Genomic DNA, 14,883 nt, shown 5'->3' on the forward strand with positions numbered 1-14,883 from the left:
ATTGAAATGTAAAAGATTCCACAAAAGAAGGCACTAAATATAATAAAGGAAATATTTTCTATATCTGATCCTGTGGCTGTCAGGGCTCTGTGTGCGGGCAGGCGGAGGTGAGGATCCAAACGCAGGACTCGTGAAGCCAAATTTCAACAGAAAACCACAGCTTTATTGCTGGCAATGAACAAAACATGAACAGAACAACGAACACTGAGAACCGGAAACTCACAGGCAGAATCTGAGGGTACGACACTGAGCACAGGAAAAAAACGGGCTTATATACACAGGGTGGTAATCAGGGAATGGGCAACAGGAGGGAGACACAGCTGGGAGGGATTGGACTAACGAGACAGGGGGAGCAAAGCTGCATACACTGACATAAGACATAGACTTTCACAATAAAACAGGAAACAAGAAACCACCAAACAAAGACGCAGACACAACACTGAGAGACAGACTAGACACTGAACTAAACCTGCAATAAACATGAGAACACAAAACCTGAGAACTAATCGCTAAACAAGAATAACTGAAACATAGATTCATAATAATAATAATAATAATAATCATCATCATCATCATCATCATCATCAAAAGCACGACAATGAGAAAAGAATCCAAAATGCGAAAACACACCAAAACATAACTCAAAATACTGGGTCAAACTTACCCAGAACTGTGACAGTGGCAGTGAAGTTGAAACAGATAAAGTGCTCCACTGTCTGCTGCAGAATTTAGTCCGGTTTATCTGTTTACGATACATAGCCAATAACCATAACCAATGACCTCTGTGTCAATTTATGCAGAAATCCAAGCTTATATATTGGGTACTTCTTTTATCTGTTGTGTCTCCCCTTGAGAATCAACATGTATTTGCCTCAGATGCATTGGTGCCACAAAGAAATTTTTCATGCTCTCCCTGTACGTGTGTGGATTCTCCTCTGTGGGCTCAGATTGTGGTCATAAATATTTTGTACTTTTAAATCAAATATTTTTTTGTGAACTGAGTTTTGTAACCTTGTAAACCAAAATATGTGAAAATGGTATATTTGTGCATCTACAGATGACAATTTGTGTGCGTGCAAAAAAGATTTGTGTTTGTAAAAAAATATTTAGACAAGTTACAATTTTTTTTGTTAAGGTCTGGTTACAGATACAAAGCAAAAGTCTAGGTGTAAAACTCTGCGCTCGGGTTCCCTGGCTGTGTATCCACTTTACAAGTATAAACACACACAGACTGTTTTCCTTTGTGGTGATGAAGGAAAATGCTGGGCTGGCATGTGAAAGGGCATTTATTCTTCCAGGATGTGAAGCTCAGTAAAGTGCCTCTCCAACACCCAAACCCATCTGTTCTCTGATTGGACTGTTAAATTTGTGCTTTACATGACATTGACCAATCAGCTGAAAGGAAGAAAAAAATTGTACTTCCAAATCCACACACAGCCAGGGAACCTGAGCACAAAAAAATTATGACCACAATTTGAGCCCATACTCCTCCAACTACTGTTGTCATGTGAGGATTGTAAATTGGCTGTAGGTCTGAATGGTAGCATTAATTATTGTGTTTATGTAAGTCCTTTACAGATTTCTCACAGATGTTTCATTATGGTAGAGAAGCTTTAATAACATGTGTGCTATAATCTTTAGTTCTCACTGTGTTATTGTATCACTTCCTGTTACAACACAATTTGGTGATTTGCGTAGCTTAAACATTTCAGATCAGTTAATTTCAAATTTTTACATAGTGACTTATTTTTTAATTGTACTAGACTTGTAATACACTTATACACTTTATCTTCAATCACCAGCAAATTCAATTCTTAGTATGTCACTAGCAGTATGGTCTGTGGTTCTCCAGCTGTGTCACCACCAGCAGTATCAAATGATTTGTTATTTAGCCGCCTCTTTCAACGCTAAAGGTACTTTACTGTCCTGAAAATATTATTTGAAAATTAGCAAGTGTGGCCTAAAACATAAACTTCTGATAAACCACCAATTCCCTGTTCCCTGTTCTGTGACACACCCATCAAGTAGAAAAAAGTTTAATAAATAAAAAACTTTGGTTATTGGTTATCAGAAATGTGCATGAAGGCATTCCAGTGACCATAGTATTTCTGGGTCCAAGGCATTTTACACAGAAACAAATTTGAAACTGCAACATTGGCTTCCAGTATTCACAGCTGAACTGTTTTGTGTTGTTTTTTGTCCGCAGTCTGTCAGGCTGTCTGATCACGGAGGAAGGCTGTACTTCTCTGGCCTCAGCTCTGAGCTCCAACCCCTCCTGTCTGAGAGAGCTGGACCTGAGCTACAATCATCCAGGAGGGTCAGGAATGAAGCTACTGTCGGCTGGACTGAAGGATCCAGGCTGGAGACTGGACACTCTCAGGTATGGAGAGAATCTCTGATGGAGGAGGAAGAGCTGGAACATTTCCTTTAAATAATTTGATTCTTTAGTTCATGTTTGTTTCACGCAGACATAACATAAACAATCACAGACAGGAAATCTATTTATTCCATATATCTATTGCAGTGTTTCTCCTTCTTTCACCTCTTTTCACTCATTGTGTGTTTATACACCTCTGTTTTAATTATGAGCTATTATTAATGTGAACTTTTTAAATGATGCCAAATTGCAAACCCTTATCTGTGTATCTAATAAAACCTCTGTAACTTTGCTCTGCTTCACTTCAGCAGCATCAGGTAATGTTCAGATGTTGATTCATGGTTTTCCTTCATTTTTGTTCCACTGCAGAATATTTTAAAGGTTGTTTTCTGCTATAAGAAGCCAGGCCAGGAAAATCTCCTTCATGTTTTCTGTGTTTTATCCACAGTTACTTTGACACAAAGACATCTACAGTGATGCTTATACCTCTGATGAAGCTTCTAAAGTTTCAGTACTGATAAGAATTATAATGCTTCTGACTGTCTGAGGCAAAATTTCTCAGAATCAAATCACTGATCTAATCGAACGGGACCTTGTGAAGAGGAATCACATCGATTATAGAAATCAATGGCAATGCACAGCCCTTATGCCATTGAATGCTGAGGTGTATCGAGCATAGATGTCACCAACTTTCTGTAGAGTCAATCAATACAGACCACCAAACTTTGTGGTCTTCAGATTATCTCAACAACAGTGCATGGAGAGTTACATGGAATGGGTTTCCATGAGCACGCAGCTGCATCCAAACCGTAAATCATGAAGCCCAATGGAAAGTGTCAGATGAAGTGGTGTAAAACACGCTGCCACTGGACTCCAGAGCAATCGAGACGTGTTCTCTGGAATGATAAATCACACTTCTACTTCTGACTATCCAATGGATAAGTGTTAAGTTTGGTGGTGGTGGTGGGTGGGGCGGGATTACAGTGCAAGGTAGTTTTTCAGGAGCTGGGCTCAGTCTCTTGGTTCCAGTGAAAGGAACTCTCAATGCTAGACATTTTGGACAATTTCATCCTCCCAAATTTGAAGAAACAGTTTAACCCCGTGGGATTGACGGACATGCCGGCGTGTCAAAATCACATGACAATTTAAGACGACTCAGCAAAAAGAGGACGCAGAGTCCATTTCAACTTGGGTCGAAAGTGCGGACTTCAAACTATATACCAGTTTTTAAATTGTGTCGATAGGCCACATAAAACCAGAATTATGATAAAAAATACATGCAATGTTTTGTTTTTTTTTTGCCTGTCTATTTGGCTCTTTTGCCATCAGAATTATTGTCTAAAGGTGAGGAAAGATGCCCAACGGATTTACTTTAACAAATTGACCATCCCAGCTTTGCCGTAATGGTCCATTTGATTCACCAAATGCCAAACCTTGCGATGTTTTTTTTCTGAACAAAACAGTGGTGTTTACGGTAAAAACAGCGTTTTCTAAGGACAGAGGTAGCAAACACTCTCCGGTTGCAAGTGAAAAAAGAAACACCTCTTCCCTCTTGGTGTAAAAGTTTACCATGTCAGCCAATGTCTGTGAAGGTTCTCAGTCATCCAGGTCATCGTAGTCTAAGGAGCTTGGAAAGAAAAGGGTGAAATGACCATTTGACCATTTTATCCAAGCATGATATGGCAACATGTGGCATTTGGTTCTTTAGGAAGAGGGAGAAGTTTTAGGGGTGACACCGGTGAGAGAAAGCGGTCAAGCAAAGAAATAGAGAGAATGAATTTTCATATGTGAGACATTAGTAACGTTTAGCATCTTTGCAGGCTATAGTTTTGTGTTGTGTGTCAGTTATACTGCTGAATGTCACAGTTGCTCCAAAACAGCCACCAACGGGAGATTCCAGTGTAAACGCTGTCTCCACCTGGAAAACTGGATATAGACACCTCCTGTTGTCAGACCTGCAGGGTTTAGGCCTGTGGTATTCTCCTCTGTTTTAGAGTGGACAGAAACAATTTGCAGAACACCTAATTCATCTGTAAATAGTTTTAAATGGTTATATAAAAAATGCCTGAGGCCTTGGCTGTACCATTAAACTTTGGTGTGCAAACCTTGTGCATAATTTTTAGAAATGTGTAATTTCTATTTGCATTTCAAGTAATGAAAATGATTTGTTAAACATGTTTGTGGTTTTTACAGTAAAAAATATAACTTTTTCTACTCAGATTTAAATGTTTTTCTCTGAATTTAGATCAGTTGTGCTAATATAGTAATTTCAATTTCAGATTTTTGACGTTGTGCTGAAAGTAACGGTACGAGGCATGATAAACATTTTTTAAAGGTGAAATATAGAGGTCAAATCAAAAGTAGTCAAAAAAGGCAAATTATACCCTGGACCCTAGAGAGTTAAAGATAGCGTCTTCCTTTTCCAACATGACTCCTCACCAGTGCACAAAGTAGGCTCATGTCTAACCTACCTTAGCACTAAGAAGAGGTATCAAGAAAATCAAGAAAAATTAATTATTAGCAAGATTTGTTTATTTCTTTGTTACTTTATTTATAGCACTTTTAAAGCCAATATGTAGCACACATAGAACACAAAATGAACATTAAAAGTGAAGAGCACCATGAGAAAACAATTAAACATGAAAACTATTTAAAAGTGATACAGAATATCTAGGATCAAGAATATACACATTGTTTAAACATGTTTACCATCAGAATCTTAAAGAGGCAGCGGAACAATCAGGAAACGCAAATTCCTATCCTATTTAAAACACAAGGCTTTTTAGAGAGCATCTGTCATATTGCCCCATGGTCAGTGTTGGGAGGGTTACTTTTAAAATATATTCCACTAGAGATTACAGAATACTTCCACATAATGTATTTTGTAATGTATTCCCTTATATTACTCAATGAGAGTGACGTATTCTGAATACTACTGTTACTCATTTTATATTAAGATTTTAAAAATCTGGTAGGTATTGGTATGGCGAATTATATTCAGTAATAGTAATAAATCACATAGAAATAGTACATTCATGTACTTGTAAAAAGCATGATAATATATTAAGTAATCCACAGGGTGGACATTAGGTCAGACTGCACCTTTTGCAGTGATCTCTTATAGAAAACTATTCTGCGCGTATATAAAACACGTGCGCGGTTCCGAACCAAAGTAAAGGGACATCAGGCTAATGCGTCGGGTTCTGTGTTGGGCTCGTAGCTGGTAACTAGCTTTATTGTCAATTGTCTATTGTCAATTTTGCTAGCGAGAGAGAGAGAGAGAGAGGCGTTGAATAACAAGAACACAGTGTACAGTTGAGTCTTAACAACTTAGTGCAGTGGTTATTATTATATTTACATGCTTCCATCTCCCGTTTCTGGTCGGTGACAACTTTTCCACTCTCCTTTTTCTCCCTCCCTTGCGCTCACACACATATAATGGGAGGGGCAGTCCCACACATTCTCCCTTAAGTTTCGATCAAACAACCTAGTTGGTTTCACTTTCTGCAGCAGGTCCTATGCTTCTGCAAAAGCATGCAGTTTCCTGTCAGGACTTTTGGCACAGAGTGTACTCAGAGTTACGCCTTTCTTATATAAAGGAATATAATCAGCATATAAGCATTTAAGATTATAAATTTAAACCTCAACAGTTTCCACTGGTGTGGGATTACCAAAATTAGAGAGAGGACAGACTAACATATGAAGCAGGAAAACACCACCATGTAATCCATCTATTTCCGTGAAGTAACTGTATTCTGAATATCACATTTTTAAACGGTAACCGTAACGGAATAATGTTACTCATATTTTGTATTTTAAATACGTAACAGCAGTACATGTATTCCGTTACTCCCCAACACTGCCCATGGTAGAAATTTAATTAAAAGTAGACATATATGTTACAAAAGTAAGCTAGCTTTATTGTCATAAAATCCAGCTGTACTTGGCCTGTAACAAAACTATTCATGTCCCCACTGTGTAATAAGCCCAATTACAGCTATTACAATGAACATTAATGTAACATTCATTTAAAATGAGGCTTCAAAGTGAGGACGTCTGATTTTGTTAGACACCTGTTTCCTCTCTCCTTGTGGAGAAAAACAGCTGGCAGCGAAGGCAGGGAGGTGTCCTTTCCAGCTAAACAAAAGAGGAATATAAGGATAATAAAGGTGACAGTTTGAATCAGTCATATTTCATTCATACAGTGGGGTACTGATTGATCCAGGATCAGCCCAAATCATCAGCAGTTTGATCCACGTATGGATTGAACTGTATTTGTGATAATGTTGCACTGTTCCCTTATCAGTGTCTAACAGTATGTGTATGAGAGCCATGTAATGTCCATCTGTGCATGCTGACTGTGCTGCTCTGACCCCCCTCCTCCTTTCAGGGTGGAGCCTGCTGGAGTCCGATGGTTGACACCAGGTCTGAGGAAGTGTAAGTGTGTTTTTAATGGGATTCATGAAACCAAAGCAGCACACGTTCAACCATCTTCATCATGTCAGGAGTCATCATCAAAGTGTCAATCAATGAACAGATGATGGATCAATAACTGCAGCTGGATTGTGTTTGTTCTCTCCATCAGATTCCTGTCAACTCACAATCGACACAAACACAGTGCACACAAAGCTCCAACTCTCTGACAACAACAGGAAGGTGACACATGTGGGGGAGGTTCAGTCATATCTTGATCATCCAGACAGATTTGATGTTCTTCCTCAGCTGCTGTGTAGAGATGGTCTGACTGGTCGCTGTTACTGGGAGGTCAAGTGGACAGGAGAAGTTTATATATCCGTGAGTTACAGAAGAATCAGAAGGAAAGGAGACAGTAATGACTGTTGGTTTGGACGGAATGATCATTCCTGGAATCTATACTGCACTAATGATGGTCCTGTTTATGTCTGTTACAACACAAAATTTGTATCCGCCACCACCTCCTCCTCCTCCTCTGTCTCTAACAGAGTAGCAGTGTATGTGGACTGTCCTGCTGGCACTCTGTCCTTCTACAGAGTCTCCTCTGACACTCTGATCCACCTCCACACCTTCAACACCACATTCACTGAACCTCTTTATCCTGGGTTTATGGCCTGGTCTTATCCTCCTGATTCCTCAGTGTCCCTGTGCTGAGTGGGGTGTAAAGAGTGTCCTCCTGTTAGAGAAACACTCTGAATGTTGAACAGATAGTTCAGTCTCTACATGTCTGTCTCTTTCACTCAGAAACATGTTTTCAGATTCATGGATTCAATCAGTTGATGTTTGAAACTGTTCTAAATGATTCTTTGTAAACTTCTTCCTCTTCAGTCCTTTAAAGATGGAAGCTCCCCTTATTCCAGGATCCACATGTTGTTTTCTGTCTTTTTCTACTCAAAGCTTCACAATGAATCTCAGTATGTTGTGTTTCTCTGAAGCTCAGTTCACAACCAGCTCCTCTGCATTTTCAACAAGTCATGGGGCTCATTAAAATGAATCCAAATTTTTGATTTCTCTTTCTTAATGGGATGTTTCCATCATGGCTGAGTAAGTAGACATCGAATAGTACTCAGTGTATCAAATATTAAAGACATTCAGTTTCTCTCATGTTCCTGTCATTCTATAAAAACAGCTGGTTTTGAAACTGATCCAATCACTAGTGATGGGATTTCCGGCTCTTTTTAGAGAACCTGCTCTTTCGGCTCAGCTCACTAAAAAGAGCCGGCTCTTTCGGCTCCCAACCGGCTCTTCGGGTTGTTTTGTTGCTTTAATTAATTTATTATTAACAGTAATATAAAATTATGCACAAAAGGAATTACTAATGTAAAAAAAGTGGTTTTATTTATATATGTTTATATATAAATATATACGGTGGCCCCTAGAGACAAAGCATGTACAAACTCCAAAACACATTTCTAGCGTTAACTGAACTTTCAAAACAGAGCTACCTAGATCACTTAAATTACACAATTGAAAGCATGTGTATTGTTTGTGTATTTATATACAAGCACTCATATATATTTAAATAATTTAAAAAAATGTTCATTTACCTGTTACTACCACACACAGAATCGAGTTGTTGGTACTTCCTGACTTGTGTAGCTGCTAGGTAACAAAAGTTCAACACTGCGTCTGGCATCCTGGAGCACTTCTGTTTGGTTTTGTTAGTGCTTCGGAGTTTGTACGTGTTTTGGAGTTTTTAGGTGTTTTGGTGTTTGTATGTGCTTCTGGGTTTGTACGTCCTTCGGAGTTTGTGCGTGCTTCAGAGTTTGTACGTGACGTAAATATACTTTAAATATACTTTAAATATACTTTCATTTATTCACTCCACATAAAATGTAATAAATAAATCAAATATGAAAACAAAAAGAAGATGCACATTCTCTGTCATATGGACCTGCATGAATAAACTTTCTGGATCCTTTATCACCCACAGCTTAAAATAGTTGTGGATGATTACTATACCTTTCTAATGTGATGTTGTTGTCCCTGAGTCTCTTTCTCTCTCTCTCCCTCCTGCTCTTTTCCTGTGCTACTGTGAGTGTAACTACCGCCCCTCCTCTGTCTTTCCAGCACAAAGCACAAGTTGCGTGCGGAATGAAGCGGGAAAAAAAGTGCGAGAGTGAGGGTGAGAGAAAGAATAAAAACCCATGGATCCCAATAAGGAGCCGGCTCGTGTCGTTCACTTCAAAGATCTGGCTCTAAGAACCGTTTCGTTCGCGACTGACACATCACTACCAATCACAGCAACATGAACTTCAATATTGATCAGATCAATACGTACAGCTCTGATGTCACTAACATCTTCTTGAGCTCTTCGTTGATGGTGATATGTGGCCCTCTGCTGGTGAGAAGATAAACTGCATGACGTCCGTTTAATGAGCACAGATGACATTAAGTGTTTTAAAATCTGCTTTTTCTAATTGTTCAGGGTCCCGCTCCAGGAAACAGCTTCAACAAACTCTGGCTTTCAAAATAAGACCTCAGTCTGAGTTTTTAAAAAAGCTCTTATTTTGGAGGGAGCTGACATTAAATATACATGTTATCAGTCCATCAATGGGCATTATTAGCCCCATAATTGTGGCTCAGATTGGCCCTCCTGCACCTGCTAGCAGGCTCAGTAGGTCGTTCTCACCAATTGGTGAGCCGGATCGCTATGTCGCTGTTGGAGGGACGACAATGAATCCAGATCCAGTACAGACGAACTCCAGTTCACTTCACACTGAGATGGGCACTTGTTGGTCTATAATATGTAAAACACGAGTCAAATGTATCCATCATCAAAGATATGAGGTCATCTTGAGCCACAAAAACATTCCTATCGTGAGGTAGAAGCTGGACTTGTTGCAGAGGGACGTTTATATATCTGATATTTATCCAGTTAAAAGTCACATCGAAAATCAAATATGTCTTTTCAAGAGTCGTCTGTCCAAGAGGAGCAGAAACTGCAACAAATATAACAACAGTTATTTAAGGCTATTTTAAATGGCCACAGAGGACAAGATTGGTTATAATGCAGCTGCTTCAGAGGAATAAAGATACTTGAAAAACTGTTTTTAATTTATGTATAACTGTCATATTTATATTGTTGGATTGTCAATTATACTTAGAAATATATAATCATATATGCTTAAAGGTACATAATCAATTGTATAGTGATAAAGGTCTGATCCTTAGTAGTCTGAAAAGACTCTGTGTGCCTTCCAGAGTGTTATGGTACACACACACATCCTATGGTCATGAGAGAGGTCGTATCTTATCTTTCTGATTTATGGTATAGGAGGACACCTACTCTGTATCTGTTCAAGTATAAGAGCCCTTTCTTTAGGTGGACCGCTGGACTCCTTGCACCGGCTTTTTAAGGAGGCGTTCAGAGGGCCATATCTTGACACACACACATACACACACATACATACACTAACACAGACAAGGTACTCTTTGTTCACGTGATGGTAGATAAATTGGTGTGCATGTTTGTAATGGCAATCAACTTGAGTTTTATCCCAGTAAACTAGTAGTTTAATTGATAAAGATTATTTTTAAGCCTGCTTGATGACATAAAGAGTGTTGTATGTAATTAATGGGCATGTAATGGCACATATCTAATAAGTTATTCATTTAAACCTAAACATATGTTAATGGTTTCCTTCTTTTAGCACATATTATGTAGTTTTCTTTTCTGGTGCTGCATTATAGTTCATGTATGTATGCTGGTGTAAGATGTCATATGTTAATGACCTAAGCATATTCATATAACCTCAATAAAGGGCAGTGCTACGAGGGAGCTGACAGAGAGTGACTGGGGTTCAAGCGGCAGGAACAGCGCTCGTCACAGGCATCTCCCTCGTGCACGAGATCACACAGAGTGTTCTGCCTGGTGTCCAGTGCTTTGCTAGAGGCAGTAGAATTGTCTCTGATTGTTCCAGCAATAGGGTTGTGCTAGACAACCCTATCAATAACACCTTTCAATAATGTGTTCACTAAAGTCTATTGACCAGTATAAGTAAAGACATTACACATGCACAAACACATGGTAACATTGGAAATCTGTTTTTGCTGATGGCGATGCAGCTGGATGCTTATCTGGTGTCCTGGATTGTTGATTACCTGACAGGAAGACCACAATATGTCCGTCTTCCCCATCACAAACTTCAGCCACTGCACAGAGACCTGCCATCTTCAGAAGTTTGCTGATGACTCTGCAGTGGTTGGATGCATCAGCAGGGATGATGAGACAGAGTACCGGGCTGTGGTCAACTCATTTGTCACATGGTGTGAGCAGAATCATCTGCAGCTCAATGTGGCAAAGACCAAGGAATAGATTGTGGACGTTAGAAAGTCCAGGAAACACTTAATAATAGATTGCATTGATATAGCGCTTTTCGGGACCCTCAAAGCGCTTTACAATTCCACTATTCATTCACTCTCACATTCACACACTGGTGAAGGCAGCTACAGTAACACTTTCATTGGTAAAACGTAGTTCTATTACTCTGCGCTCGATTACTCTGGAACCAGAATTGGATGTAAATGGTAAATGGCCAGTATTTGTATAGTGCTTTTACTAGTCCCCCCTAGGGACCCCAAAGCGCTTTACACACCCAGTCATCCACCCATTCACACACTGGTGAAGGCAAGCTACCGTTGTAGCCACAGCTGCCCTGGGGCAGACTGACAGAAGCGAGGCTGCCATATCGCGCCATCGGCCCCTCTGACCATCACCAGTAGGCAGTAGGTGAAGTGTCTTGCCCAAGGACACAATGACCGAGACTGTCTGAGCCGGGGCTTGAACTGGCAACTTTCCGATTACAAGACGAACTGCCAACTCTTGAGCCACGATCGCTTGACCCCTGTTTCAATCCAGGGGGTCAATGTTGACGTTGTGGATGACTATAAATACCTTGGAGTATACATTGACAATAAACTGGACTGGGCTAAAAACATATATATATGTATATATTATGCTATTTCTTACTTCTTGCATTGTCTGTCTTTTTTACTGTTTGTACTGGAGCACTGTAACCAACATAATTCCCCCTAAGGATCAATATAGTATTCTGATTCTGATTCTGAAACACATACACAGAATTTGGTTCCAGTAGATGGTGGCTCTCAAGCACAGCAATGTAAATCACAACAGTATGTAAACAACACAATACACATACACACACATCCAACCATAAACAACCAATCTAAATCTTATATACATAAAATACACGATGACAGAAATGAATACATACAATAGGATGTACATAAGGTGCAGTTGCAGTCTAGCAGTGTGAGCAGTGTGACAGTTCAACTGTTTAGGAGGGAAATGGCGAGGGGAAAGAAACTGTTCCTATGTCGGGTGGTCGTGGTCTGCAGGCTTCTGTACCGTCTGCCAGAGGGCAGCAGATCAAAAAGTCTGTGTGCAGGGTGTGAAGGGGTTTGTGATGATATTCCCTGCCTGTTTCCTGGTTCTTGAGAGGTACAGGTCCTGGATGGAGGGCAGGGGGTCGCCATCATCTTTTCTGCCTCCCATACAGTCCACTGCAGTCTGCACCAGATCAACTGACTAGTCACTACTTGCTGCCCCCATGTCGAGACTGAAACACCGGGGGAACCGAGCTTTCCTTGTTGTGGCCCCCAAATTATGGAATACGCTGCCCATCCATATTCATGGCCCCAACACTTGAAATGTTCTAATCACTTTTAAAAACACACCTTTTTTCCAAGGCTTTTAAGGAGTATTACCAGAGTCACCTTTAGTCAGCTTTTGGTCGCTCTAAATATTTTTTTTATTTTTGTTAATTTTGTTTTAATTTCTTGTATATTTTAATGTTTATTTTACTTGTGTTTTAATGCCTTTATTTTTCACTGAATGTCTGTAACCTGTCACATAAAAGCAAGCCATTAAAACTGGCACTGAACCCCTACCGGCAGTCAACTCCAATCAAACTGAGCTTCTATAGGAGAGCTTTGAGGAAAGTAAAAAAAAGCCTCAGCACAAACGAGCACATGAATCTTCACATCTTACACCATGTAAAAGAACGTGACATGCAACTGAGGTAAGGAATGATCCGGTGTAGACAACAGACATCGTCCAGCGTGGGTCTGCGTCCAGCGCCATTATCTGGCGCTGGACGCAGACCCACCGTCTGCACGTTGCATTGCACCAGCATGTGCATGTGTATCCCTTCTCACTGAGTCAGTGTGTTGGTGTGTGTGTCATTTTATTCACTGAATCAACGTGTGTACATATGTTTGTGTATGTGTTTATCACTTCATGCTGAGTCTGTGTGTGTGTAGGTCACTTTATACTGTGTGAGTGGGTGTGTGTGCATCACTTTCCGTTTCTGGTGTCTTCGGTAAACAACAGCCTGAAGGGTGCCCCGGGGTCCTGCCCTCCTCCTTTCAGTCTGTTTGTGACTACCGCTGCTCCATGTTCACAGTGCTATCCACTTTGGTTCTGACCCCGATTGGGGCTGTCCTTTCTCCAGTGTCCATGCTCTCCGCAGATAAAACCTGCATCAGGTTCTGTGTTCTGTCTGTTCTGAGATGACTTTTGACCTCACTGCATGTGTGTGCATTAGTAGGCGGGTTAAATATGTATTCAGTGGAGTCTCTCCCCTAGCTCCTTTTTTGCCTTTTTCCTCTTTTTTTTTTTCTAAAAAGGCATCTCCTTAAAAGGTGCCTTTCTTTTGCGCCTCTCTGTTTACATGTGTGTATTTAATTTTACCTTTATTTCCTTGCTTCGGACACTTTCTCAACCTTAACCGTTCCCCAGCTGCTGAGTCTTTAAGTGGATACTGTTACTCTGAAGCTGTATTTTTTCTTCAGAGGGGTTGATTATCTTCAAAGCCTGTTTTTCAGTATAAGATGTACGTGGAGGTCAATCAGTGTGAAATTTTCTGCCAAAATATGGCCTGGTTCCAATTATGTTAATCTATCATTTTGCACCAGCCGCTGTGCTTGCTGTGCTCCTCCATCCATAGTTTTTCCATCATTCATCCCAGACATATCAGCTGATTTCCAGCTGCACTCATACACACACTCACTCACTGTTATACACACCCCCTCACACACCCATACACCAACACAGTCCTCTCTCTGCTTCCTCGCCAGTCATCAAGCCAGTCATCAACAGAATTAAATGTGGAATTCAATTTGGAACACACTGCAACTTCAGTTCAGTTTCAGTTTCAGTTCAGTTTCAGTTTTATTTGTCATATGCAAGTTAGCACAGGGTCAACATTGCAATGAAATGTGTTTGACGAGCAGGAGTCACTCAGCAGCATGATACAGTAGGAGAAAATATAATAAAATATAATAAAATAAAATAAAATATAAAAATAGTAAGGAGCTAAATATTAGAGAGACATGGTAAAAGAGAAAAGATGACTAAATATATATGTATCTATAAATATAAATATATGTACACTAGTGATTAAATAAGAAAATCTTGAAAAGAAATAAGACGGGAGGGCAGATGGGATATTGCACAGGAATGAGCAGCAGAAAATTATAGTATTGCACTTTTAAATATAAATATCAATGACAATAAAGTGAAGTGACCAGTGCAGATTAAACAGAGTACTTGTGAAGCTGCAAGGTAGCTTCTGAGTGCTGTGTTGTGTGTGTTTAAGTGTTGTGGTTGAGGTGTCGTACGGCTTGGTGGTAAAAACTGTTTTAAAGTCTTGTAGTCCGAGCAGACAGACTCCTGTAACGTCTGCCAGATTGTAACAAGGAGAACAGCAGATGTGCTGGGTGGCTGTGGTCCTTGATGATGCTGTGTGCTTTACGGAGGCATCGCTGGAGGTAAATGTCCTGAATGGCAGGAAGCCTCCAGTGATGTGCTCTGCTGCCTTCACCACCCTCTGTAGTGATTTACGGCTGCTGGCAGAGCAGCTTCCGTACCAAACTGTAATGCAGCTCGTCAGCAAGCTCTCAATTGCACACCTGTAAAAATTTGAGGTGATGTTGGCGTTCATGCTAAACTTCCTCAGCCTCCTCAGGAAGTAAAGCCGCTGGCGAGCTTTTCTGATAGCATTGTCTGT

General features: G+C 40.2%; 1 protein-coding gene across 1 annotated transcript in view; it reads left to right on the forward strand.

The window, feature by feature from the left end:
- The window catches only part of LOC102795346 (protein NLRC3-like), a 37,392-nt gene extending 29,257 nt beyond the window's left edge, over positions 1-8,135 (forward strand). Inside the window, exons 8-10 of the mRNA XM_087831058.1 lie at positions 2,207-2,380; positions 6,768-6,814; positions 6,963-8,135. Coding sequence (XP_087687184.1) covers positions 2,207-2,380; positions 6,768-6,814; positions 6,963-7,504 — 763 coding nt within the window. The 3' untranslated portion in view covers positions 7,505-8,135. The remainder of the gene's footprint in view (positions 1-2,206; positions 2,381-6,767; positions 6,815-6,962) is intronic.
- The last annotated feature ends 6,748 nt before the right edge of the window (positions 8,136-14,883 follow it).

Source organism: Neolamprologus brichardi, chromosome 3 (genome assembly GCF_056152115.1).
Source record: "Neolamprologus brichardi isolate AB-2024 chromosome 3, ASM5615211v1, whole genome shotgun sequence".
Lineage (NCBI taxonomy): Eukaryota > Metazoa > Chordata > Actinopteri > Cichliformes > Cichlidae > Neolamprologus > Neolamprologus brichardi.